At 42.7% G+C, this 25,912-nt stretch overlaps 1 protein-coding gene across 4 annotated transcripts; it reads right to left on the bottom strand.

Moving 5' to 3' along the window:
- Positions 1-2,687: 2,687 nt before the first annotated feature.
- hdac9b (histone deacetylase 9b) lies at positions 2,688-25,912 on the bottom strand. Of its 4 annotated transcripts, none has more exons than XM_086113498.1 (11): positions 25,398-25,880; positions 19,250-19,491; positions 18,752-18,938; positions 17,768-17,891; positions 17,530-17,651; positions 12,814-12,945; positions 11,879-11,994; positions 9,512-9,634; positions 8,878-9,055; positions 8,544-8,752; positions 2,688-4,613 (listed from the first exon to the last, which is right to left on the bottom strand). In XM_086113498.1, the coding sequence occupies exons 1-11, from the start codon at positions 25,504-25,506 to the stop codon at positions 4,281-4,283; spliced, it is 1,875 nt and encodes a 624-aa protein (XP_085969624.1). In that variant the 5' UTR covers positions 25,507-25,880; the 3' UTR covers positions 2,688-4,280. The 4 variants fall into 4 exon arrangements, with proteins under 4 accessions (XP_085969624.1, XP_085969622.1, XP_085969626.1 ...); XM_086113496.1 differs by having other exon boundaries at positions 8,544-8,758; positions 25,398-25,873; XM_086113500.1 differs by having other exon boundaries at positions 8,544-8,758; positions 25,372-25,468.

Raw genomic sequence — 25,912 nt, 5'->3', positions numbered from 1 at the left:
GAACAGTGACCACAGCAGAAAAATAAAGAAATAAATACATAAATACAGGTGACTGGAGCTATCGTGTAGGCCAGAGCTTTGGACTATCGTGGCAGCTTTAGAGTGCCTCGTTGTCAACTGTATATGTGCACATATTACAGACAGAAGTCAGAAAAGTGATGGTGGGGTGGGTCTAGCTAGGGGCTTCATGCTGGTGTAGTGATTTTAGAGTGCCTTGGTGGACATGGACTTGCCCCATCCCAGCCACCAGAGGCTTTAAGCGGATAAAGCTTGAAAACACTTTGTGCAGGCAGAGGAAACATCATGGATGAAGTAGCATCCATTTTACCAGCTTGTACTAAGTTGTGATTTATTTCATTGACGAGGCCGTGGTTTTAGCGCAGTCAGCGGACACACCCATAGACTTTGAGAGCGGACATAACGGCTTGATTTTTCACAAATGTTAAGCCTCATTCTACTAGGTGATTTGTTTAAATCAAAAAATTTGACCCCGTGGTTAACAACGCTCTTTTTTGAAGACATTTTCACTGTACGGGGACTTTAAAACAATTCCCATGTGTTTTAATGAAATGTCAGTTTTTTGTGTACAATATTTGGTTTTGGGGGCTTTTTGGTTTTGTTGTTGTTTTTTTTGCAAAATACCTCAAGGATAAAAAAAACGTATCTCCTATTTCTTGTCCTTCAGAAAATAGTCCTTTTTTAGGGGCAACCCTGTACCATGCAAGCGAGGAGCAGAGTACAACTTTTGTTACTATGATGGCTGGCTGTGAAGTCTGACCCTTTCAGGGGCTGAGCACAGTGTAGGAGAAAAGCAAGCACCCATAAAGACAATAGAATTTTTTTTTTGACTTGTTAACGCAGCGCTTCATATACTACACTATGTTTGTGGCTCATGGAAATGCATAAACACCCCTCATCGCAGTGTGGACAACTAGACAAAGCAATGCTGCAAATCAGAAGCTAATGCCGTTAGCAAACGCTAATAGAAACATTTAGCAAAATTCACTGCAGCTCTGCCTACCTTTTGGCTTCAACATGATAACAGGGGCATCACAGCCGTCGTGGATGTGGATTTTTGTACATGATAGTGACCCTGGAAGATTGTGGTTCAGAGAATGTAGTCTGGCCGCCGCAGCTTGAAAGTGTTGCTCAGCCAGTCAAGCATAGAATGTCATGGGGGGAGGAACTTGGTCTGGGTGGGGTTGATTATTATGAGGTGCACAACGAATCACCTACAAATAGGGCGCAGCAATAATTCAATTTCAATATCGTGAAAGACACATGATCAATATCAATACAGAATTGACTCCATATTATGTAGATTCAAATTTTTTTAAATTAAAATCTGGAAGCAAACCCCGACGGACCCCAACATTCTGCATTCTATAGGCAGATGTTAGATTTATGGTGCAATTACAAGCCCCTGTCAAGAAATTCGGAGCACAAAAGAATGTTTTACTACCAGATATTTTGAATGGTATTTTTCCTCTTGATAGCGGTGTTTCATTTAATATTTATCTTGAATGTATTCTATTGTTTAGAGTTTTATTATCACCAGTTGAATTGTTTTTCTTATTTTAAATTTGGTTTTTAAAAATCAATAATTATCCATCCATCCAACCATTTTCCGAACCGCTTAATCCTCACTAGGGTCGCAGGGGGTGTTGGAGCCCATCCCAGCCGTCTTCAGGCAGTAGGCGGGGGACACCCTGAACCGGTTGCCAGCCAATCGCAAGGCATCAATAATTATCAATAGACTAATATTTAATTTGTACATTGTGATCCGCCTCGCCCTATTAAATATGTTTAAAAAGACGTTTATTTATTCTTTAAATTGACCATTCTCTCTCAAAGTCACCTATAGATGCGTCCTAATATGCAGTGTAAGTGGGAGAGTAGCCAGTGACCTTTCATGGCAATTGCAAACATTAAAATCAGTTCAAGTGGGTGCCAGTTTACAGTGGCTCAGTTCCAGAACAAACTCTTGTGTGTCCTGGACATGTTGGCCTCAGAGGCTTTGAATGTTGCAGATGGCATCTCAGGCCAACGCCACTCGCTAAACGTGCTGTGAAATTGCCCGAGCTGTGTTTGAGAGCATGCGTGTAAGTAATACATCACCTCACCTTATCTTGACTGGACTAATGCTGCCATAGTCTGCCCTGCTCATTCACTTCAAACGGAGCATTCGGAGAGCTTCTTAAGCCCTGTAAAGACTTGACATAGATGCCGGCAAATAAATAGCTGCGTAAGCGTGGGAAAAGCCCCAGTTGAGAAGGTTTGTGTCAAATTTAACAGACATGGACAGGAGAACTTCCAAAGTTAAGGGTCCCAAAAGCTGTACAGTTTGTAAAAATGTGCCTCAAAAGTCAAATAGAAATGAAATGATCATAATTCGTGAATATCAGAAGCAGGGGTTCTGAAATTTGGGGTGTCCGAGGAACTCCTCGTAATCCTAATAATTACCATGTGATGCCCTAAATGTGATGGAAATTATTTCTTTTCTGAAGGTCTCAATTGAAGTCGTAATTCAACAGAAAATACTTCTTCAGAAAGGTACGTGTGCTAACTTAAGTGTGTTTGGGATTTTTTTTTTTTTTTTTAGTCAGTGTTAAACCTGTGAGCTTCCAAGTCTTTTCAGACTAAGTTCCAAAAGTAATCTGCAAAGATGCAAGAATTTCGAAGGTAAATCACTTTTAGTTGTTTATTTTAAAAAAAAGGTGTCACACAAGGCCAAAGAGAAAAAGACCAAATGCAAAAGAACAACAACAAAAAAGAAAAAGCATACCCCTACCCCCTTTTGACATTGCACACCCAATTCTCTCCTCATCACAGTTAAATCAAAGAGGCAAGAGAACAGGACTCACGTTGTTCTGATGGTATTTACTTAACCTAGCACGATAAAAACTGGACAAGGTGACATGTACAGTTCATAAGACAGACAGCTCACGTGGATCCAAACACAGACTCTCACCAGCAGTTTTACATGTCGTCGACGGTACAAATGGAACGGGACGGTTGACAGCTATCCAATACATCAGACTCATCACTTTTAAGTCAGACTATACATGTGGCAATGGGCACTTTCATGGGAAATGGGATCAAATGAGAGAAAAATAAATAAATAAATCAAGGTCCCATCTTGGGTTTTTTTGTTTTCTTTATGCGTTACATCAAACCTGCATGTTGAGGTAAGCATGTCACTGGGGAAAAGAGAGGAAGCCATCTCACATATATAAGACTCCCTTGACCGTATCCCCACTCACTTTGTAATTCGCCTTGACAGTAAATCAATTGTGAAGCCTGGCCCCTTCGACTCCTTACTTAGTCCAAGCCAAGGCCCTCCTCTCTCGCAAACATTCCTGCACACATGAATCACTCCAACTCCTGGCTTCTAAAAGGCATTTCCTGCCCGGCCCTCTCGCTCGCTCTTACTCCTCTGCTGAAAGCTGGGCAGGAGCTTTTTGATTTGGACCCGCAGGGAGTAGAGCTCAGCTAACACTGGGACTAGACAGAGACAGAATGCTAGAGAGAGTGTTGGGTGATGCATGTACACCCGAGTTGGGGGTGGTGGGGGTTTTAGTGCTTTATCCTAAAAATTGCAATCCGAGCAGTGGACCGTATTCCATCGACATCAGTCAACATGGGGGATTCGTTTCGTGTCAGCATGTAAAAAAGTACATTCTGGCTCAGACAGATGTTCAACTTTTAAGATGGAATATCAATGTAGATTTTCCAGAATAACAGAGTAGATACAGGTCCCCCCCCCACCCCCTTATCCCTTAAACACACTGCAAAGATTCATGATAATATTCAGTGCTAGGGGAGCATTTAGTGGTGACAATGTGCATGGTGGGAGCGCGAGTTGGCTCATCCGCACCGTGCACCTGCTTAACCAGTCCCTTAGAGATGCTGAAGACTATGATGCTAAATCCACAGTACATGTACATTGGGCATGTACATCATCTTCTGTCAGCCAAGCAGACTCCAAACGACCATAAGCAGCTCGTATGTCTTCGTATTATGTACACAACAATGTAGCCTACATATTTACGACATGAGGAACACGGATAGAGTCTCAAAGGGAGTGATGCACGAGGCAGAAAATGAGTAGAAAAGGGCTCTTTTGCTGCTGCGACCAGGAAGGGCCTACAGTGCCGCCGTGTGTGTACGTGTATATGTGTGTATGTGAATGTGTGTGTGTACGTGTGAGTGTACACTACAGGGATGTGCTGTTTGTTTCTCTGCGAATGTTGGAGTGTACGACGTGCTCCCCGTAATCCTCAGATCATGGCTCGTATCACCAGCCTCCCTTTGACCTGGTGAAGATAGGTGCTCCTCGCCGCCTCCAAGCCCTCGTCCTCGCTATCCGGCGGTTCCTCCTTCACCTTGATGACCCCGTAGTGTGTGTCGGGGAGCTCCACGCTGGAGCCGCCGCTGCTGCTGCTGCTGCTGCAGCTGCCCAGCGTGTGCTTCCGGATGACTCCTCCGGGGGGCAGCCTGTCCTCCTGCATGCGCTCCGGCAGCTCTTGGTGCGGAAGCTCATCCTGCTCCTTCTCGGACTCCTGCAGGTGCGTGCTAGGCTGACGTAACTGCTCAATGGACTTGGACAGCAGCTGCAGAACACAGTGACATTAAGAACGACTTGATTTTCCATGCAGCAGCCATTGTAGGCGTGCAATTAAGAGAAGTTAAATAAATAAATAAAAATCCGTCACAATTCTTCAAGTAATGAAAATATACACAATATTGATTCACAACCATCTCTCCATAGATGGTCTTATGGGATTTAGTCACTTGGTATGGGGTCACTCGCTAATTGCACATAACCCACTCGCACTTGCATTCAAATTTACAGGGGTGTTTGGCAATGCATAGTCACCAACCACCGCACTCGCCTGCTAGGCTAACCTCAACCTGTCCCATTTGCGACTTGTCATGTCCATTTTTATATGGATAAAAAAACGAATTCTGTCAAGTTAAATTTTGTGTATGTGTGTGTGGGGTGGGTGGGGGGTACATCCCAAACAGCACAGGTTTAAGAAATAAAATGAGAATAAATGTACATTTGGACAAGAATGTGCAAATTGTATTGCGCATATATGATTGCAGTAACTCCCGTACAGTGGAAACTCCAGTCAAATGACCAAAATTTTGTAAAATTTTAATTTCAATGCCAATTTTCTGGAAAAATATGTCTCAGAAGTCAAACAAATATTTCCCTTAATTCAACTGATCAATCGGTGTCAGAGAAGCTGGCGAGACTTGAGCTCAGTAAACATCGAAAACTTCTCAAGTGGGTTTTGCTTTTCTTTGGCTTCTTTACAGTTTTGTGGTGACGAGAGGAAAATTGCTACAATAACCATAGAGCCAAAAATCGAACTGACTATAACATGAGAAAGTGTCTGGCTGCTCAGTATAATTTGAGCACTACAATTTGTGATCAATTATATACAATTTTTGTCTTACTTTACAGTGGTTAACTTCTCTTTAATCTTGTATGACAGTTAAGAATGTTAAGATGTTCCTAGAGTTAATAAAGGCTTTAGGGTGAATTCATTTTACTTATATGTATTATGAGTGGATGTTTGGAAATTAATTCGTTCAATAGTTCCACCGGAAGGGGGCTCTACAGTCAACAGCGAGAAGTGCCTGCTAACCAAATTATCTGCAGTTGGGAGGCCTTTTATAAATACCTCGATTTACCAGAATTAGCCTGTTTAGCTCAGCCTTTGTAAACACGTGCAGACTTTTCCCAAAAGCCTAATCTCTTGTAAATTTCCATTGCTGTCCGCTACTGTAGCAGGCACCGGAGGATGTGAAAAAACAACCACCCCTGACAAGCCTACTGGGAAATTAATTAGGGCAATGTTTCACTGATCCTTCGCTGTAAACACTCAGGGCTCATCCCTGATTAGTGGCCATTTATAACCTCCGCTTTAAGTGGCTTTGCTCTGCGATCTCATTGGGGCGGATGATCACAGCCCAGCTCGCTCACGGGACGTTCTTTTGAAGGAAAATCACCTTCGTAGGGCTTCATATACATCAGTGATTCCAATTTTGAAAGTTCACTTAATTTGTCCCAAATTATTGATATGTTGCACAGACACAGATCTCACACAAAGCAAATGTGCAAGTTTGAGATAAGATAATTTCATCCTCATCCTCATTATTCATACTTTTTGTGACATTTTTATTTAGTGGTTTTTTTCTATGTAAAACAGGTGCTTTGGCTCAATAAAGGTTGGGAAATATATATGCGTTTTTGCCTCATAAAGTGGATGAAGGTTATTTACTCAACTGCAGTGAGGGCTGGGTGCCTCATAAAGGTGAAGTGTTATTTGGAGGAGGCTTTTTCTTGTGCCTGTCTTGTTAGTACTGTACAGGATTATCAAATGTGTTAAATGTAGAGTTGGCGTACTTTCGAATGTTCTAGAAATTCAGAATACTGCAACATTTTTTTTTTCTTCATTAGATCAGGGAACAGCAACAATTTTGTTCATAGGGCAACATGGTCCAGGTGCTAAAGTGATCGTCTCCCAGGGTGTGGGGTTTGGTCCTGATCCCCAGTGACCATGCCAAGTATCCTTGAGCAAGATACCGAAACCCCCAGTTGCTCCTAAAGCTGCCTTGTGAATAGGTGAATGAGGAGAGAGTGTTAATGTGCTTTGAGTGCCTTGAAAGTGGTAAAGCGATAGCCAAAAGCAAAAAACCACTTAGCATATTTCTGACAGAGCCTCTTCTGTAACTTTCTTGGGGCAATTGCAGCTGGAAGAAAAATGGTGTTTAATTCAAAATTTGCCCAAGCTACTGAATAATTATGGTCTTAAATGTCTATATTTTGAGATCTCATTCCATGAGTAAATAATAATCCATCCATCCATTTTCCGAACCGCTTGATCCTCACTAGGGTCGCGGGGGGTGCTGGAGCCTATCCCAGCCGTCTTCGGGCAGTAGGCGGGGACACCCTGAATCAGTTGCCAGCCAATCGCAGGGCACACAGAGACGAACAACCATCCACGCCCACACTCACACCTAGGGACAATTTAGAGCGTCCAATCAGCCTGACATGCATGTTTTTGGAATGTGGGAGGAAACCGGAGCACCCGGAGAAAGTAAATAATAATGTTTCAGTGAAATATTACAGTATTTGTCAGGTCAAACTGAGTTGAAAACAAAATCAAAAATAGTTCTGGTTGCATTTCAACAATGTGGAGCAAATTGGACTGCTTCAACTCAAAAGCAAGCACAGTCTCCACACAACATAAGATCATCTTCAATTCACTTTAATTTACTCAAGAGACTGTTTCCAAGCCTCTGTACACGTGTCTTGGATAGCAACCGAGTTCAAATGGTCTCTCTAAGGTGAAGGGCGAAAAGTAAGAGTCTATTTAAGGGGAGTGGTCTACCCCTGTGATGATTGAAGTCTAGCATCTACTTGACTGGAGGCCACTTTTTGAAGAAACAAGGATCATTACACATTCTACGAAAAGAAATCTGTAATATATGCCTTACTCATAACGTTTCAAAGAGAGATGGTGATAAGATGCACGTGTTAGCTGTACACCAGTTGCCACTTGAGCTAATTTTTGCTTTTTATTTCCTCCTCAGTGGTTTCCCATTCCTCCTTCGGGGCCCAGTGTTAGGACACATCAGTGCAACTCACACAATGCTGCCTTTCACAGTGTCGGTCACCTCACACGCGTCCCTCACCAGAATAATTACTCTCTTGTGTCTTGGCGAGGTGACCTTGGCCAGCTTTCAGAAAGACAAATATTGCCACAGAGGAACAAAATGTATGCTGTTTTTTTTTCCCTCCTCATTTGAACTTAGCTGAATTGAATTTCACAGTGTTAGCATGTGAACAACACTGGTGCCTTGAGCTATGATAACAGAATTAGTGCAGGGGAAGCATTTCTTCTTCCCCTGTTTGAAGTTCATTGCGTGGCCGATTTAACAGCAGAGGAATAGCAGTGAAGAACAGACTATAGGTCAGGACTGGAAACTTCACCAACCACAGAATCTTTCAAAACAAACAAACAAACAAACAAACAAAAACGCATGTGAATTTGTTTCCTTTAAATAAGTTTGACTTCACCCGTCCAAGAAAAGGACTGACAGAAAGTAATATGCAGAATCAAATATATTCATTCATTCATTCATTCATTCACTTTCCGATCCGCTTATCTTCACAAGGGTCGCGGGGTCGTGCTGGAGCCTATCCCAGCCGTGTTCGGGCAGTAGGCGGGGGACACCCTGAACCGGTTGCCAGCCAATCGCAGGGCACACATAGACAAACAACCATCCACGCTCATACTCACAACTAGGGACAATTTATTTTAGAGTGTTCAATCAGCCTGCCATGCATGGTTTTGGAATGTGGGAGGAAACCTGAGTACCCGAAGAAAACCCACGCAGGCACGGGGAGAACATGCAAACTCCACACAGGGAGGCCGGAGCTGGAATTGATTCCAGTACCTCTGCACTGTGAGGTCGACGCGCTAACCACTAGCCCACTGGGCCACCTATCAAACATATTGACAAACCTTATTTATATGGACTTGCTGTTGGTATTGTTTCTGTTTCTCCAGGAAGTGCTGGTGTTGCTGCTGGATGACAAGTTGTGCCAGCGTGTTCTGGGGCAGTGGCGCTGACTGGGTTCTGTTCAAGGGCCGATGTTTGGGTAGTTTTGGGCGACTGCTGGACATGCGATCCTTCATGGCCAGAGGGGATGGAGGGTGGGATGGCAAGGAGCCTGCACCTTGGCAAAGTGAACAAACAAACAAAACATCTTAGGTTATGGCTTAAATTTCCAATGTATTTGTTTAGTACATCAACACACTGCGATTCAACGTTTGTTCTCAGGTACGACGTTCTTACCGGTGGAAAGCATCTTCTGCTGCCTCATCTGTTCCTTCTGGAGGAGGTGTTGGAGCAGAGCCTGGTGACTGGGGCTCACTTTGGACTCCAGACCATTCTGAAGAGGAACAGGACCCAGGAGATGCCCTGGCAGTCCATGCTTGCTCTCTATTGATCTGTCCTTCAGGCCTACAGCCGCCTGAAAAGAGAACATATTGGTGGTGACTCACTTCATATATCAAATGCAAGACTCAGAATAGTTTAGTTGTATAGAATAATTTGCTGCTGTAGTATGACCACTCAATGACATAGCATTAAAAAAGAAACAGCTGATGTTTAAAAGTCACTGCTGCTGTTGAGCAGGACTGCTTGGAATGTGCCAGAGCTGAACAATGATAAATCACGTAGCGGGTTATCAAGAGTTATACTTGAGTAGACTTGGGCTTTTTAAAAATGTGGTGATAACTGAGGTTTGAGATAAGAGCACGCTTCACACTAGACATCACGTGACAATATTTATCTAACGGGTGATAAAATCTTTGGGGGCCACAGGGGTCAATGGCCTGTCTGTGGTCACATGAAAGCTGCAGACAGCTACTGATGGCAGATTTTCAAGATGCAAAAGCATTCAATTTGACTACCTCAAAATACTTACGCTCATAGGTGAAGACGCAGTCGGAAGGCCAAAGGAGATATTGGGGAGGGATGGAGATGTGTACAAACTCAACACGGACACGGAGCTCTCTGGTCGGAATAACCTTGGCTGTGAAGGCCATCGCTATATGAGACAGGACACAATCAAAGAGAGATCCTAGTTCACTTGCTAGAAACACACAGATTGCAGCAGTTCACTGAAAGTTGTAAAAGTAGTGTTCCAGCCCCACTTCCTTCATCCACAGCGGATCAAATGCAAGTTGGTCCCCGCCAAAGTGCCCTCTTAGCTACGTGCGTGAGCAATTGTGCACTTCTCTCACCCTCTCAGTGCACATGATGACACAGAGGGTGCGCACTCGGTTGTTCTATGATAGTTTGATGCATATATTGACACACATTCACTCACACTCACCACAGACGAGAGGCTCCGAGCGACGGGCGGATGGCTCCATTCAGGAAGTCCAAATATGGACATAGTTTACAAGCCCCTTGAATGAGGCTCTTTCGCAAATTTAAAAGTTAGGTGACAAATGTTTTTTTTGTTGTTGTTGTTTTTATTAAATGAAATGTTTTCCATTATTTATGAGTTGACAATGTGGGACCGTAGTTATACAGACTGGCTTCATCAATGATGCTCAAAATAACCTGTGTTATGTTTTTGTTTCGGTTACATTTGGTTGTGTTCCCTCATGTGCCCTTTTTGTCTTCACCTGTTCTCGTTATCCGTGTACCTTGTGTTTAACCAATCAGCTCCCGCAACCTTTTGTGTGACAACGAGAAACACCTGGACTTGTCCACTCGCCACTTTACTTGTATTTAGTTGTCTGGGTTCTGTCAGTCTTTGTTGGATCATTGTGAGTGTCTGTGTGCCACTGTCATGTTTTGTTTTCTGTCATGTTTTTTTTTTTAGGTTTTCTTGTGATTTTCGGGACTTTTTTTGAGTACTTCAGTAAGTTTTTTCCAGTGAACTCCTGTTTGTATTTTTGTCAAATACAGTACATCCTGCTTTTTGGGGTCCTCCAACTACCATCATGCAAAATGTGACACTGTGCGCAAATATAAAAGTAAACAAACTTGGGCCAGTTTTATTTGTGTCATAAATCTCCAATTGATTATATTTTCTATTTTGATATGAAAGTAATTCGATTTTTTTCATAGCATACTACATTACGTGCCTTGTTACGACTGCGTTTTTGGACAGGTGTGATAGATACTAGCTTGGTCGTCGTGTGCATGTCTGATGCTGCTCACAAGGAATGCTCAGGGAGTTTGTGTGAATGCTCAGACGGATGGAAAATTAGAAGGAACATTGGTCCCCGCTATCTAGAAGGACACCACCACTGGGGCACATTTCCTGCGCCCAGCAGAAAAGGGGACCAGCATGTGGTCTCGGAACAGCCTTGTTTATCCTTGCGACCCCTGCCAGTACTCAGTGACCTGTATGTGGATATCCGGGCCGTATTCGACCCGAGGGACCCGTTCCCTCTGAAAAAGGATACCTAATGTAACGGTGCATCAACATGCATTGCTTTTGCAACAGGCATGAGGTCTACAGGCAGCCCCGCTCTTGGCCAATGACTTTCATGAGATCTGTAGCCTGCACTGAAACAATAGCAAGCTTGTGTGTTTATATTGCTCGCATGTGGGTGTCTTTTTGGCTACCAGCGCCTGGGATTTCAATTAAACGCCACAGTTCGTTTGTCTCCCTAAGCCCCGATGTCAGGGCGTCTCTGCATTCTCTGTCACCGGAGGTCCTCGCGAGAGTCAACAGCTATGGTTCAGGAAAACACAGCTGCTCTGTTGAGATTGCAAGTTGATGTGTCATATCTGCCACCCACTATAATGGTCCTCTTTGTGAGTTCAGTCGAAGGGGATCCATGGGCCAGAGCTCATCCTTGAATCTATCACAAAAATGCCTCTGAGGAGGCGCAAAGGCAAGCCAATGACAGAAATACAATGACAAGCCAACGGTGAAACTCTGAGCCAAACTCCAGTTGTAATTGTGCAGAACATCTGGAGGAATAATGTGAGCGATAAAAAAAACAAGCAGGATTCAAACTGTTGCTGTTGTTTGCTCTTAAACACTCACATTTCCTGCAAAATATGTTGTTTTAACACAAGTAAACCTTGAGCAGTCGGACACACGGGTCAAATTGTGCCTCTTTAATGTCGGTGCAGGTAGTCATTTTCACTGGAGTGGAACAGACACAGGGCAAATGGCTGTTTTTATAGCTGTGAGCAGAAGTGCAGCCAAGCACTCTACACTCTCACTTCCCTTCACTAAAACATTTTTTTTTTAAACACGCATTTGCTAAAGTTTCCTTCATTTGGCAAATAAATGACAATGCTGACATCAGGGCCAATGTACCTCCGTTTTTGTGGTGGTAGGCAAAGAGGAGGGTCCATTTTCTGCTCCCAAGGCACTGGACGCCCCGATGGGAGAGCTGGGGCCCGAGCCAGGGGCACTTTTTGTGGGCGTAGAGTCTACAGAACATATAAGAGTTAGATTAGCGAGTATTCATGCACATGTACACTATCGCACAAACACTTGGAATACGTCCAAGTACAGTAATCCCTCATTTATCGCGATTAATGGGGACCAAAATCACCTGCGATAAACGAAAATCCGCGAAGTAGCGACCAATAAACATATACAGGTAAAAAAAAATAATAATAATAATTTTTTTAAAGTCCGCAAATGGTCCGCTAGAAGCTGCGAAACAACAGCGAGTCACATAGAGCAACATATAAAGTACTGTACTCCATGTATATGTAAAAAAATACTAATAATATATATATACAGTATATTTTTTATGAATATGTTTGAAAAAATTCGCGATGCACTGAAGCCGCGATAAACGAACCACGAAATAGCGAGGGATTACTGTAATGGCCTCCTCTGACCACAAATACAACTGACTAATTTTGTTACATACATCTGATGAGGCCCAGTACAAGAGTTACTGTATATTAAACAAAAATAATCTTCTGTAACACAGAAAAATAGAAATGTAAGGCCTGCCACTTACAATGTATCACAGGGCATCCTCCAATTGTTTGTCATTGAATATGTTCTATTACAGTTCCATTAATAAGACGCGCATCCCTCAGTGTGATGTAATGTCTTGCTACTCAGCAAACTACAACTACAATAATAAACATTGTTAAATAACGCCCAACATTTTTTTAATATTATCTGTTATTTTTATTTATTTTTGGGGGGCTGGTGAAGTGTGTCTGAATTTGTGGCCAGTTTGTGTATGTTGTAAAAAAAAAAAAAAAACACCCTTAGCTTGGTCATACCCATTAGCTCCAGTGCCCTCTTCTTGTAAGGTGTCATGAGGTTGCCATCTTTTCTCTTGAGCATGGGGCTGCTCCGCCGCTCAGCTACTTTCTGTTTCAGTCTGGAACGCACCTTCAGATTGGGCTCGGAAGCTAAAAAAAAAAAAAAAAAGATGCATAAATAGGGAGGGGACCTTTATCTTACAGTAGTCTCAGTTCATTCCCTCAAGGTGAAAAGTAATGCAAGCCAAGTGAGTAAGTCAAGCAGTGTTTTTTATCCAGCCAATGGAATGGAACGTGTGAAAGCAAACGGGAGCATCATAAAATAGAGACTATCAATCAACTTATTATATGATCACACTTGAACAATTGTCGGTTTCCAGAAAAATTCCAAACATTTTTGGACCCATTAAATGACTCAGGATCCGGGCTATTTCCAAGTCATCTGGACTAAATTAGTTGGCGAAACGCTGAGCTCCAAGTGAAATTCTGCCGCTACCTGCCGCCCTGGTGACCACAGTCTGATACAGTAGCAACAGTTAAACTAACACAAAAACATGGCAGATGTTCAGGCTCTCCCCAACACCTCCCACCTCCTAATGCAAAACAGAAATACCCATATACTCCTCAGTGTTAAACGGCCAAGCTTAACCTGATCCAGACCCAATCAATCAGCTGTGATAGAACAGCCAATATTTCTCCTGTGAGACGCAGTAATTTTTGACTTTTCACCCGCTATTATCAACGCTTTTCAGAGCATACAGTATATCAAAATTAGTAAGACTCGAGATAGATAGATAGAATCTTTGTTGTCAGTACCAATGCTTTCAAACTGGCAATTTCAAAGCAATGAAGAAGTAGACTTTTATAGCTGACATTGGACTTGTTAACCCACACAGCTAAAGGTAGAAACAAAACTCTCCCAAGATAAAATGGGCATCTTGCTGCATTGAAGTTATGTAAACCTGTTATACAACACTCAGCCTTTTTTTTTTAATTATTCAGCTTGTGAATCAATATTTAAAGAGTTATTTTGGTGTGTATATTGTGCAGACTATATAGCTGAACATGGGGAAGCGGGGGCCATGACGGAGGAGTGCCGCAGGGGGAGGATGGATACCGGGATAGTACTGGAGGGTAGATGGGGGCACAGTGGGCCACATGCTGCTATTTCTGGCATTTGTCAAAGCAGCCAAAGCCTCATTCCTAATACGTGGCGCGGACCTCAAATCCTGTGGGTGTGAGGATGAATGAAAGAAGGGGAGAAAGGAGGCAGGAAAGAGGAATTGGAGGGAGAAAAGGCTGCCGGGAGTTCTGTGAATCTGCTTCACGCCCCACTGACTTGATTGCTTTCTATTTTTACACACTGCTGCCACCAACCAACATATGCCAATTGGTCGCCACGGGAACGCCAGACAGCAGCATGAGAAAGTACACTTTCTCACTGGCCCCCATGGAAAAACACAAAAACACCTCGATGCTCTGAGATACGGGAGGCAATTATGACAGCCTGGAAGTGCAGTCGAACCTCCAAGATGGCTCAGATGGCCGAATAACTTGGAATTTTGTCTACAATTCTGAGAACGACACAGGCATCCAATTCAGTGACTATCTCGACGAATAAGTCCACTTTCTTTGGTGTTTTTTTGTGATACGTACTTATTCCGAATGCCACCTCACAAGATTAACAACTGGCATGCCAGTGAAAAAAAAAAATAGATGGTTTTGTACATGTGTCTCTTTTCTGGTTGCTCAATAAAATAAAGCCACAACTAAAATAAGTAAGGTGACATCAATAATAAGTACGGTATGTACACCGGAACTTGAACTATATTTAGTCCCGTCTTAAATATAGACTCGACACCCAAGCAATAATCCCCCTCTCTCCAGAGGCCCTCATGTTTTCAAAATTAATAGTGAGTACACAGTATAGCTTTAGCAGTGGGTAATTCATCTCGCAAAGATGCCCATGAAACATTGTCTGCGCAGTTCATCAAGTTTCTTTTTTGTTTTGTTTTTATAATGGAGGCCGTTCCTCCTCTGGAACAGATTACTGCTATTTCCTGTCTTGCTGGAAAAATGTAAGCTAACTGGAGGTTGAAGTAGAATGCGTTTGACTTAAAGGTACTGTAACAAATATCCTTATGTACCATAAAGGATATTTCACATCAGCTCAAGTGAGAAGTTTATGCATGTACGGGACATGCACAGAGTTGGCAATTGGGTCAAGAGCACAGTTCTTCCTGCTGCGCTGCATTTATTCTTGCAGCAGACTTACTGCGTGACTTGTCCAGGGAAGTAAAACAAGATAAACTTAGACAGATAAACGGGTTCATTAGTATTCGGGTGAAAATTGGAGAAGAGAATCATTCATCTCCTGCTTGCTGCCATTTACAGCATATGAAAGTGGTATTAAGTTTTGCTTCCGCTGTTCATCATTAACATCCTTATTTATGGCAACGGCCAAGGAAGAAACGACACAATTCTGGTCAAGATCTGTGATTTTTTTTTTTTTTGAGGGGGTTGTAGTTATTGCACTTTTGTATCTATAGCGATATAGGGAAATTGCACTCAACTTTTCAGTAAATAATACAGGAATCCTATTAGTTATGACAATCTGTGCTTTTTCTTTTTTTAAATCTAGTCAGAGCACATCACTGTGGCCGTTTAAAAAACAGTCACATGTTATTATTTGGCAAGCGACTGACTTATTTCCTGTTAAACTTGGAATGGGTTGACATTTACTGGGTTTGGAAAAGACCCAAGGACTTATGAAAAGAAGTACGTGTGACAAAATATATATTTCAGACAAATGTGATTATGTAGCTCTACCAGAACAAACAATGAACTTTGCCCTTTGGCCGAAGCAAGCAGTCGGGTGTCTCACACGGAGTACTTGAGTCACCTCCAGCTTGTTTTGAGAGAGCTATCTTTTCTTCAACAAACAATCAAGGTCCGTCCTGCTTTTGCCAGGCGGACCGCAGCAACACCTGCCAATCAGCCATCAGTGGCAGTCGGTGGCTGGGAACAACACCACCTTTGTGTGTCAACCTCACGTGCCACGCTTTTTAAAAGGCTCTAATGAAGACAGACAGGAAGTGGGGGAGGAAAGACTGAGCAGGAAATGACCACATATAGATTCAGGAATCCATGAAGCAACAAGTACCGTCGTTTTATCAGTGTGAGAGGCGCGCACAGTGTTCATTTTCGAGCAGACTCAAGATTTTGGGACGGTTTTCTCTTTTTTTTTTTTTTTTTTCCCAAAACAGCAGGTCTTAAACACATTCCGTGGCTCCAAATAGATAGGTGTTTCTTTATTTTGAGTTTTACAAGTTCCTCACGCTTTTATGCATCTATAGTTTTTCATTACGACCTTTGTTGCATTTTAAATTTATCTCAAAAGATAGAATTCCTCTGAGTAATGTCCAATTTGGGTATATGCAGACCATGACAGGCTTGTAGTTAACTCTACTCAACAAGTACGATTGTCTTGGAGTGTAATTAAAGCGACACTGAGGGGGAAAGAACATAATGTAATTTGGTGACCTCATAGCAGAGTTTTTCTTTTGTTGGTGTTTTTTTTTTGGGGGGCTTGCTAAATCTTCTGCTTGTGAAAACTAAGGAACGGGAATTCCTTTTATTTATACAGCCTTCCCCCAAAGGAGTCCTCAAGCTTTAAACCACTAAACCCAAGTTTTTTACCTTTCGGTGGGAACCTGTGTCCTTTCAAAATTGCTTCCAAAGCCCAGAAAAAGATGTGACTGCAACTATTACTGCATTTATTACTACTTTTAACAGTTACTCATACAGCATATGATTAGTCATGGTACTAATTTGACAACAACAACAACAATATTTCTGTGAAATTTTTTCAAAGTGAACAATGAAATGGAAACAACTAAAGAAGGAATCCAAGTGTCCTCATAGAGGTTTTGTGGCTAGCCCTTGAGAGATGAGAGAGGGAGGGGTCATAATGAGACTAACTGATGTTATTAGTAGGTCATCAGCAACCAGGAAACACTTGATGGCTCGGCTGAACTCTTGATTGACAGGGGTCAAAAGAATCTTCATAATAATAACCCCCCCTGTCGGAAATAGTGGTACAATCCTTTTTGTTCCTCAAAATTGTACTCATGTAGACTTCCTAGACCAGTGATTCCCAACCTTTATTGAGCCAAGGCACATCTTTTTTTAAGTTTGAAAAATCACACGGCACACCAACAAGCAAAATTGTCAGTTTCCTACTTTTTACCATCTAACAGAAGATCATTCATTTGTTCTTGCTGTCACTGTAAGTTGCTGGCATAGATAACCGCAGAAAGATACATTATTTGTTGTTCATAAATCGTTTTCTTACCAATTACGTGAATTTTGATTCGTTCCCGCGGCGCACCGTTAGAGCTCTCGCGGCACACTAATGTGCCACGGCACACTGGTTGGGAATCACTGTACTAGACTACATCATAACTTTCTCTCTCTTTTTGCACCACGGACTGATTAATATAGCTTACGAGCTGGAAAGCCAGTACCTTATTGGGTATCATCCTTGTGACGAGCCGATCTACTATTAAAGGTCCAATGATATACTTTTGACTCCAAGTGCAGTGTAGTGAATAGGAATTGACAAAAGCCACTGAATAGTTAGTTGCAACAAAGTTTGCACGAGCCTTCCTGTAGAGTTCTATGAGTGCTTTTCAACGTGTTGTCTGTGTGTCACACAAATGCAAAAGAGCAGACCTGTTTTCCTCAAGGGGAAGTCATCCTTTCCATCAACGGGTGACGGCAGCGTGTAATGGCATGTCGGGGACATGCCGCCCAGAGGTGAAGAGCTTTGGTCCAGAGAGGTATGATGGGAGGACCTGACCACACAAAACAACAAAGAACACAAGTGAGTGCAATGTGTCATAGGGATGTAAATGCACAACCCAAAAGGGGTTCTCCTTTATTTAAGACAGCCGGGACTAAAAGTAGTCACCTGTACCAGAGCTTGGGGTGGTGGATGAATGAATGAGTGCCGCCATTACTGGCAGGGTCCTTTGCTGATTTGCTCAACAGAAACTCTTGGAGTTTCTGTTTCACCTCTGTACTGGCCACTGCACCTGTGAGACCAAAAGGTGCAATAACAAGGATTGGGGTTACCCTAAGGATACATGACTTGTGAGGTAAACAGAGCAGCATATGAACATTTTAACAAAATGTCCTGAATGATTTCTTTCTCTGGGACTGTCTCGAGCCATGTAGAAAGATCTCCCCCTAGTGGCCAACATAACATTAGATTGCAAAAAAAAAAAAAAAAGAACACCCCTCTTGGAGGCCGACAGTTCCAGGGCATCGTTTCAAATTACCTGACCTGACAAAGTCATAAGTCATATCCTCTATTATTAGACAGAATGTAAAAACAGAAATGAAACCTTAGCTCCTACGCTATTCTCATTGTTCTATTAAAAGATATGTTTAACAGAATTCCAAGATTAAATGGCACCGAGAAACCTCAGCTATTTGTATCGCTTTAATTATAGTCTCCATTATAATCATCACCTTACAATTACAGGGATCTTCTCAAATCTGAAACACTGTCAGAAAAAAACACATATACTACGACGACAATATGTTAAACACTTTAAAATTAAATTGCTTTGTAGTCACACTTTTTTTTCTGTCTATGTAGGTCAGGGTAATTTTTAATTCATTTCTTGTGATGTACTTTAAATTGAGTACAAGAATTTTATTGAGCATATTATCATGATATTACACCATATGCTTTGTTGTACTTTACTCATTTAAACCTGTTTAAAAGTTGACATAAATTATAAAAGAATAATTTACCATTAATAATATTTTTGTTATTATTAAATAAAAGTGATATTATTATTATTAATCTTATTACAGTAACAACTGTGTTTATTTTTGGTAAGTATTCGATTCATCTGAATTTTCCCCCTGGTTGTCAAGCTCTTACTCTCTCTGGAGCGCTCTTTTGCCCTTAGACTCAAGCTGGAAATGTGCAGCTCTCGCCGGTGCCTCTCCTGCTCTTTCTCCTGCTGGTTGTGTTGGTGCTGCTGGTTCTGCTGCTGTAGCTGCTCCAGACGGAGTTCCTTCTCTGCAAGTTCCTGCTGCTGTTTCATCACGTGGAGCTCCTGTTGGAGCTGAGAGCGCAGAAGACCCAGCGGTAAGCATGAGGAAAGCAACTCTAATGAATAGTGCTTGATGTTTTGGGAAATAGCAGCTGTTTTGGTGGGCTCACTGTGCTTTTCTATTTTGCAGTGATGGATGAGTTGATGCTTGCATGTGAAAACATTTCTCACACTGTGCTGTAATACTTGATGCTGGATACCCTGAATAGCTGAGCTGTTGTTTCTTTTTCTCCCTCACGTTCAAAGTTCTAGTATTTTCAAGCTTTCTGAACTATGCCACACTGCGTTGTGCTTGCTGTGATGAGTGCAAGTGCCGTGCGCACCTTGAGGTGCTCCTGGAGCTGAGCCTGATGCTGACGGGTCAACTTCTCATGCTGCTTCTGGAACTCACTGATGAGCAGCTGCTTTTGGATCTGCTGCTGCTTTTGGATGAGCAGTAGCTCCTGCTGCAGCTGCCTCTCCCATAGTCCCGGGTCCGAGCCTGGCCCCAGCATCCTCAGATCTGTGCGCAGGTCTAACGGAGATACGGGTTCCACAACCAGTGGTACGTCTGATTTAATCTCCACTGTATTCCAAACCAAGAGGATGAGAATAAAGAAAAGAAAAATATTAAATGTCAAACAGTGAACACGTGCCTGTCATGGGACACAGTCGGGGGTATATCAGTGCTGCTATAGAGGGGGTCACAATAAAGCGAGACAACTACCGGTATATTAAGGATCAGCAAGTATAATGGAGAGCGAGGAAGAGAAGGAAAACAGTGAGACTCACGAAGGCACAGCTTTCTCTCATGCAAACCTGTAATTATAATCGTTTCTAAAAACAAACAGTGGATCACATCCGGCAGAGTCTACTGGGAGCAGCTGTACTCAGGACCCAGTGGACATTTGGCACGGAGCTCACAGTGGATATTTCAAGTATTTATTTGAATCTTTTCGTCTTCTGCCTGTTCAATAAACAAACGGCATTCTTCTCATCCCTCCCAAGACATTGTGTAGCTTATAAATCCTTTCAGGCAAATATTTTTTGAAGGATGGAATTGGCATTTATGGGGACATTTCTGCGATCTTTTGTTAATGAGTGCTGACGTTAATGGGAAGTATTTTGGTCATTTTGTGTAATTGACAGATACAAAGACAGCGGGGTTTTCTTTCATGCTCCGAACTCTGTATGTAGTGGAAAATGATATCTAGTTAAAAAAGTAGACAACAAGACTACTTGGTCTTCGTATTCCTCACAAGAACTATCATTGAAGTACGTTTTTAATTGTGTGTGAAAGTGAAAATAAATATCAAGCACAACATTGCCACTGAATATTTTTACCTCTTTTACATTTTGGGAAATAGATTACAAGAAATAAAATGAATAGCTACCGTAACCTACATAAATAAGCAAAAATAATAATAATTAACCTGGTAATAACTATCTATTCCATATTCCATATAATTTCATTTAACCGAACATTTACTGGTAAGAAAAAATATATATACTTCCTGCTTGTTTCAGCTCTTTAGTTGCTGAAATTAATTTAATCGTAAAACTAAGAAATTGATAGAATCCTGCCGTTGTAAGATGATGATTGCAATGAGGACTATAAGTAAGCTAGCAAGACTGTACATCACCAGTGAGATATCACGATTGATCTGCTTTGAATAAAATGTCCAAAATAAACTGATATATGATAGTGATCAGGATTCTGCAAAGGGCTTTTGACACCAGTGATACATCCAAACCTACTTGAAATTCCTGTAGCCACAAGGCGATTTATTGAGTGCATTTATTGCCTTAATGTTCTCCAGGCAGGAGATGGCACGCACACACACACACACACACACACACACACACACACACACACACACTGTATGTCACTTGTTCACTGAAAATAAGAGAAAACTGACACCTCGCATTTGACATTTTTGGAGTGTGTTGTAACAATTTTATGCCATCATTTATTTTTCATTATTCATACAGTCGATTTTAAACTAGTCAATGAAACACCTTCTCCATAGTTGTCATCCCAGCAGGTGTATGATTATTATTATTATTTTACTGCCACCGTTCCATTTAAACGTGGCGGTGCTTATTATATAAATAGCAACATAAAAGCAAGTGGCGCAATCCTGGTCTGTGACAACCCCCACACCCTAACTTGCTGCTGTCATAGCAACACCAGCTACGTATGTAATTATGCCCCCCGCTCCCCAACAAACACCCCATCCTGCAGATACGGAGTCTCGCCACATGTCATCTCCTGCCTACTGTGGCAATGTGACATGTGGTCTATTATATCAGCTCTTATAAAAGGACGGAGTCCCCAGCAGAGAGAAACGCGGTAAAACAAAAACAAATTACACAGAGCGAATAGTGAGTGATAACTAGTCTTAGAAGAGGTTCAAAGAGTGAAGGCAGTCAGCAGGGAGTCCTGGGCTCAGGTGTTCTAAAAACAGCTTCAGTGAAATGACAGAGGAGGGCACCAGCTCGGCAGGCACATGAATGGGTACCTGTGGATCAGACTCCTCTTTGTTGACAAGGAAAATGCATCTTGGCATGTCAGTACTTGACAAAGGATTGTCCTGTAACGGGCGCTGTTCCAGGGACAGCCGTGAACCTGTGAACCATTCAAGGACTCCGTGAGTCAGACACCGTCAGAGCTACTTCTGCCTAATGGACCTAAAAATAGCCACAAAAACACCTGCTGGCAGGGAGAACTCGCCACTGTGATATTTAATTAATCTCATATTTCATTCTCTACCCTGACTGCGAATGACATTAAGGATCACCACTTTGATCGGCGCATCAAGCTGAGCCTCTATCACTATTTCTCTGACTGGGGAAAGAAGGTGTAGGCGGGAGTGTGAAGGCTTAAGGCCATATTTGATAACCGAGGCCGCATGAAATGGCCCTTGAGGAAACCACAACAACCTCATGCGCCCGTGCTATTCTGGTCCGCCCACTGTCCACAAGAATAGCGCAGTGCGGAGCGGCAAAGTTGAGGGAAAATAATGAGATCCTTAAGGTATGGTGATTATTCAAGTGTACCAAATGGAGCGTTGACAATGTACATCTGTCACAACTGCCTGATCTCGCCATGAGAACAGTTCCAAACATTCTTCAGATGATGTGCTTCGTTCAACAACAAATGGCATTTGGGCTAAAAGCACACACTGTACCGCACTCCTGCCTGAAACGGAAATCTTTAGCTTCTGTCAAACGAAAATAATCTGCAGGCAGACATGAATACCGAACCACCAGTAACTGTGGCCAAATATAAATGCTCCTAAGATAGACAATGTGCGAAAGACTGTCACACTTGTGAAGCTGCCAGCTTAATTCAACACTTGCAAAAATAAAAGCGCCATGTAGCATTCATGTAACCTTCGGCTCATATTAGGTATGGTGATTCTTGATGCATATACCTTTTTTCTAGATTGGAATGGTGCGCCTAATGTTTGGCGGGTGGCACCGATGCTCCACGTACTAGTAAACAAGATATTTATGAATGGTAGCTCCCAAATGTGTTTTTAGCACCAGGGAGAGACAAGAACCCCGTTGCCCAATGGCCAAATTCCTCCTGTAGAGGGCCAGTCGAGCGGCGATTGGGTGACTCACACTCTTTGACCGCTGCAGTTGGAGCGCCAGTGTTCCTAAAAGTGTTTACTCTCCTGCCCGTTTGCCTTGCTTGAGCCTTGCTCTTGGTTGGAGTGACAATTACAGCCTTAATTTGTGACGGTTGCTCAGAATAAAATGGCTTACAGGACAAACAAGCCATTCATCACAGCAATATTATTCACTGAACAAAAAGTACAAAGTTGTTCTGACACCCTCAGTTTGCCCTCATGTCATTCAATGAAGTTGACACTCTTCCAACTGAACAAAGACGCTTGCTGTGCAAACACCATCATGTAGTAAGCTAATGGGAAAAACACCTAGCAAGCTCTGTTCAGATTTGAAAATTGCTCATAAACCAATTGTGCGGTGAATTGCACCACTGCATCTCATTTTCAAGAAGTATAGCAATGAACACTATAAATATACAGTATATGTACTGTATATTTTTTTAATGTAAAACTTTCTAAAACTTTACACTCATACAACTCCCGTCACACCAGTTGCGTTGCTATTGAGGAGCCCTGATATTGGCTGGCTTGAATCTTTTTTACGACTTACAAACTGGCTTCAGCAGTTACACTTAATAGCTTGATTTGTCTTGCAATTTGTCTGCATTTAGAATGGATGTTTGCTGAGCTAAATTCCCTGTCTGGCAATCAAAATAGAAACAGAGACACAGAAGATCTTCAAGGGGGGGGGGGGGAATAAGCTGAACTTTGGGACTGCAATGTGGCAATGGATCTCTCATTAAGTGCCTTGTTATTTTGAGCAGCTGGCAAGTCTACAGCAGGAAACGGCGTTTTATTTTTAAGATGCCTGCTCGTCCTTGCCGCTGAGCCAGATTTCAGACTCGAAGGCTATCTGTTAACAAAGAGAACTGACCCAAATCACCATGCTGGAGCCAGCAATCTTGCTGTCTCCTGTTTGGCCGTCAACAAATAACAACACACAAAACCCCATGCATTAAGTATTAATAGCAAGAATAATGATGGAGATTCAGAAGTTATCGTCCTCTAAAAGTGACAGCAAAGTCCTCTGCAAAGATGTCACTTTCTTGGCAGAAAATATTATTTGGATCCTAATAAATCACTGGAACTTAATTACACTGATGGCATGAGCAACAGCTCGAAGAGCATCCACAAGGCTCCCTCCTCATATACACACAAACAAAAATCCAGAAAAACAGATGGATTATATAACCTATTAGTTCACGTTTCATCTATCATGAGTACTCTGATTGTTGTTGTGTATGTGTGTCACGAGCGCTTCAAACACATTCTGAGGGGACATGAAGGTAGACGAACCACACAAGGGTACTTGTAAAATAGGCTGTCATTGTCTGCAAGGTTCCTATTGAAGTGGGTTTGGATTTGCACTCAGCTAATTAGTTTCCTGGTTTGAGAGCCCATAGCTTTTGTCGGATGTCACTGACACACGTCCTTTTATTTACGTGATCCACTTTGAATGAAATAGCTTTTTATATACATACGCATGGCTGTTTGCTTTAGAGAACAGATTTCCGTTCACTTCAATTCACAGCACATGATCCCTGAATTCAGTATTGAGACGATCGAGACTTGTTCAGAAACATCTCATGAATGACTGCATATTTGTCTCTTTGTCAAGCGATTTACCATAAAAGAGAGAACAAGTACAGCAGGCAAAGGACTTTCACTATTAATATATGTTCCAAGGCACTGTTATATCAGGAGCATGCCAAGATGGAATGATAATGCACAGACGCCTAATCTTGGCAGGCTAATGCCATAAGCCGAAAATAACTCACCTAAGAATAGCTGACCCACAGAATAAGCAAGGAGGTTGAATTCAGGCGTTCTGTGCAGCCGTTGTTTGCCACACAGGCCTCGCACAGAGAGGACAAGACGTGTGACATGATTTATTGACAGATGGAATGTGTCATCCTCCCGTCTTCTTTCTAAATTCGTGTGGCCCGCTGCCTCTCGGGGTTTTGCCTGCAGTCAAAGTCATGCTTGTTTTTTAAGACCCAAATTCACAGTGACCATTAAAACAAAATGATGCTGAAACTTATTTGCGTCCTACCTAAATTCGCATAATCTATTCTAGGTTACAGTCTCTAAAATCAAGATCTCGACTGAATTCAATTGCACTTTGTCAGGAAGCACCTGTGTCACTTTTGACGATCGACAAGCAAGCCTTTCACAATCGCGAAATGCGCATGACAAAGTGAATCCTGAATCAACCTCATTCCATTCACCGCATAGTCATTCTCATCTGAGTCATCCATGTACAGTTCCATTTTATGTGAAGCCAAAAATAGAAGAGAAAAAAATCTGCGGTTAATGCCCCCGAGAGAAACCTTGAAATCGTCCCTTCAGCATTCCCATCACACGTTTTCCACTTCCCTAAAAAGTACACGAAAACAACATCCCCTTCATCATCTCAGTGATTCATTTTGGCCGGCAAGACCTCGGGAAAAGGGGCAGCACACTTCCTATTGGTATTGTTCCTATGAGAACATTCACGGCGACTTTTCGGTTGCTTGTTCGACACACAGCAGTGCGACCGATTAACGAAACGCAGCGCGATACACTATACGGCATTTATGAGAGCAAATACCTCCATTCAGGAAGAAGCGCCTGATCCTACCACGAAGCCCAGCTGAGTTCTTCCACACAGAAAAAGAGAAACTAGCTGGGCGCGGAGTTGCGAGTAAGAGGGAGCGAGGGAGTGGGAGAGAAGCAAGTACACCGATGATGGACGAGCGTGTGACATGCGAAGCTGGAATGCGCGAGCAGTAAAAAGAAAGGGGAAAAACACACAGAAAGAAAAGCTGACATTGCCGAGGTGGACGAACCAGAAAGGCTGTGCGCTTGCGATCACCTGAGCTATTCACGTTGTGCATCCTGCTGTGGTTGGGGAGCGGCCGGGCTCCAACGTGGCCGTCTGTTGTGGAGAAACTTGACTCGCCCTCGTAAATCGTCTGCAGCATACTCCACTTAGCACTCAGGTCTCATCGCACGCCGTCACCAAGAGAGCCACCCCTTCGGCCACCCGGGGGGAGCGAGCGCCACAACAGCCTGCCTCCGCCTCCTCCTCTCAGGCAAGCACTCTCACTGCCAAGCGTGCACACTCTCTGCTGGGCGCTTTGCCTTCAGTCGGCACCCAAACACTAACACGGTGTCAAACTCCCTGCCTATGCCTGCCTTCTCTTCTCAGTTAACTGTGTCTGAGGAGAGCCTGCAAATGTTTAGCAGAGTTACTTGCCAAAAGTCGTGCGTACTGCGGACTGAGCACCTCACACAGGCAGCGATGCAAGCTGGGGAGGGAGGGAGCCTCATTTGCATGTGAATCAACAACTGCGTGGCCCACAGGTGACAGAAATAGAACAATAGCCA

The sequence above is a fragment of the Hippocampus guttulatus genome, chromosome 6 (assembly GCF_054856545.1).
Source record: "Hippocampus guttulatus isolate MCC_2025c chromosome 6, RoL_Hgut_1.0, whole genome shotgun sequence".
NCBI lineage: Eukaryota > Metazoa > Chordata > Actinopteri > Syngnathiformes > Syngnathidae > Hippocampus > Hippocampus guttulatus.
Note: the sequence above shows the minus strand (reverse complement) of the source record. Positions and strands in the feature narration are given on the sequence as shown.

Bases quoted from the DNA above. Each gene is read 5' to 3' on its own strand.
- hdac9b (XM_086113496.1), bottom strand. From the start codon at position 25,506: ATGCTGCAGACGATTTACGAGGGCGAGTCAAGTTTCTCCACAACAGAC. The intron at 17,652-17,767 runs GTGACTACTTTT...TTGTGTGGTCAG, and splicing joins CACCCCAAGCTCTGGTACAG to GTCCTCCCATCATACCTCTC. The intron at 9,635-11,878 runs GTACATTGGCCC...TGTCTCATATAG, and splicing joins CTACCACCACAAAAACGGAG to CGATGGCCTTCACAGCCAAG.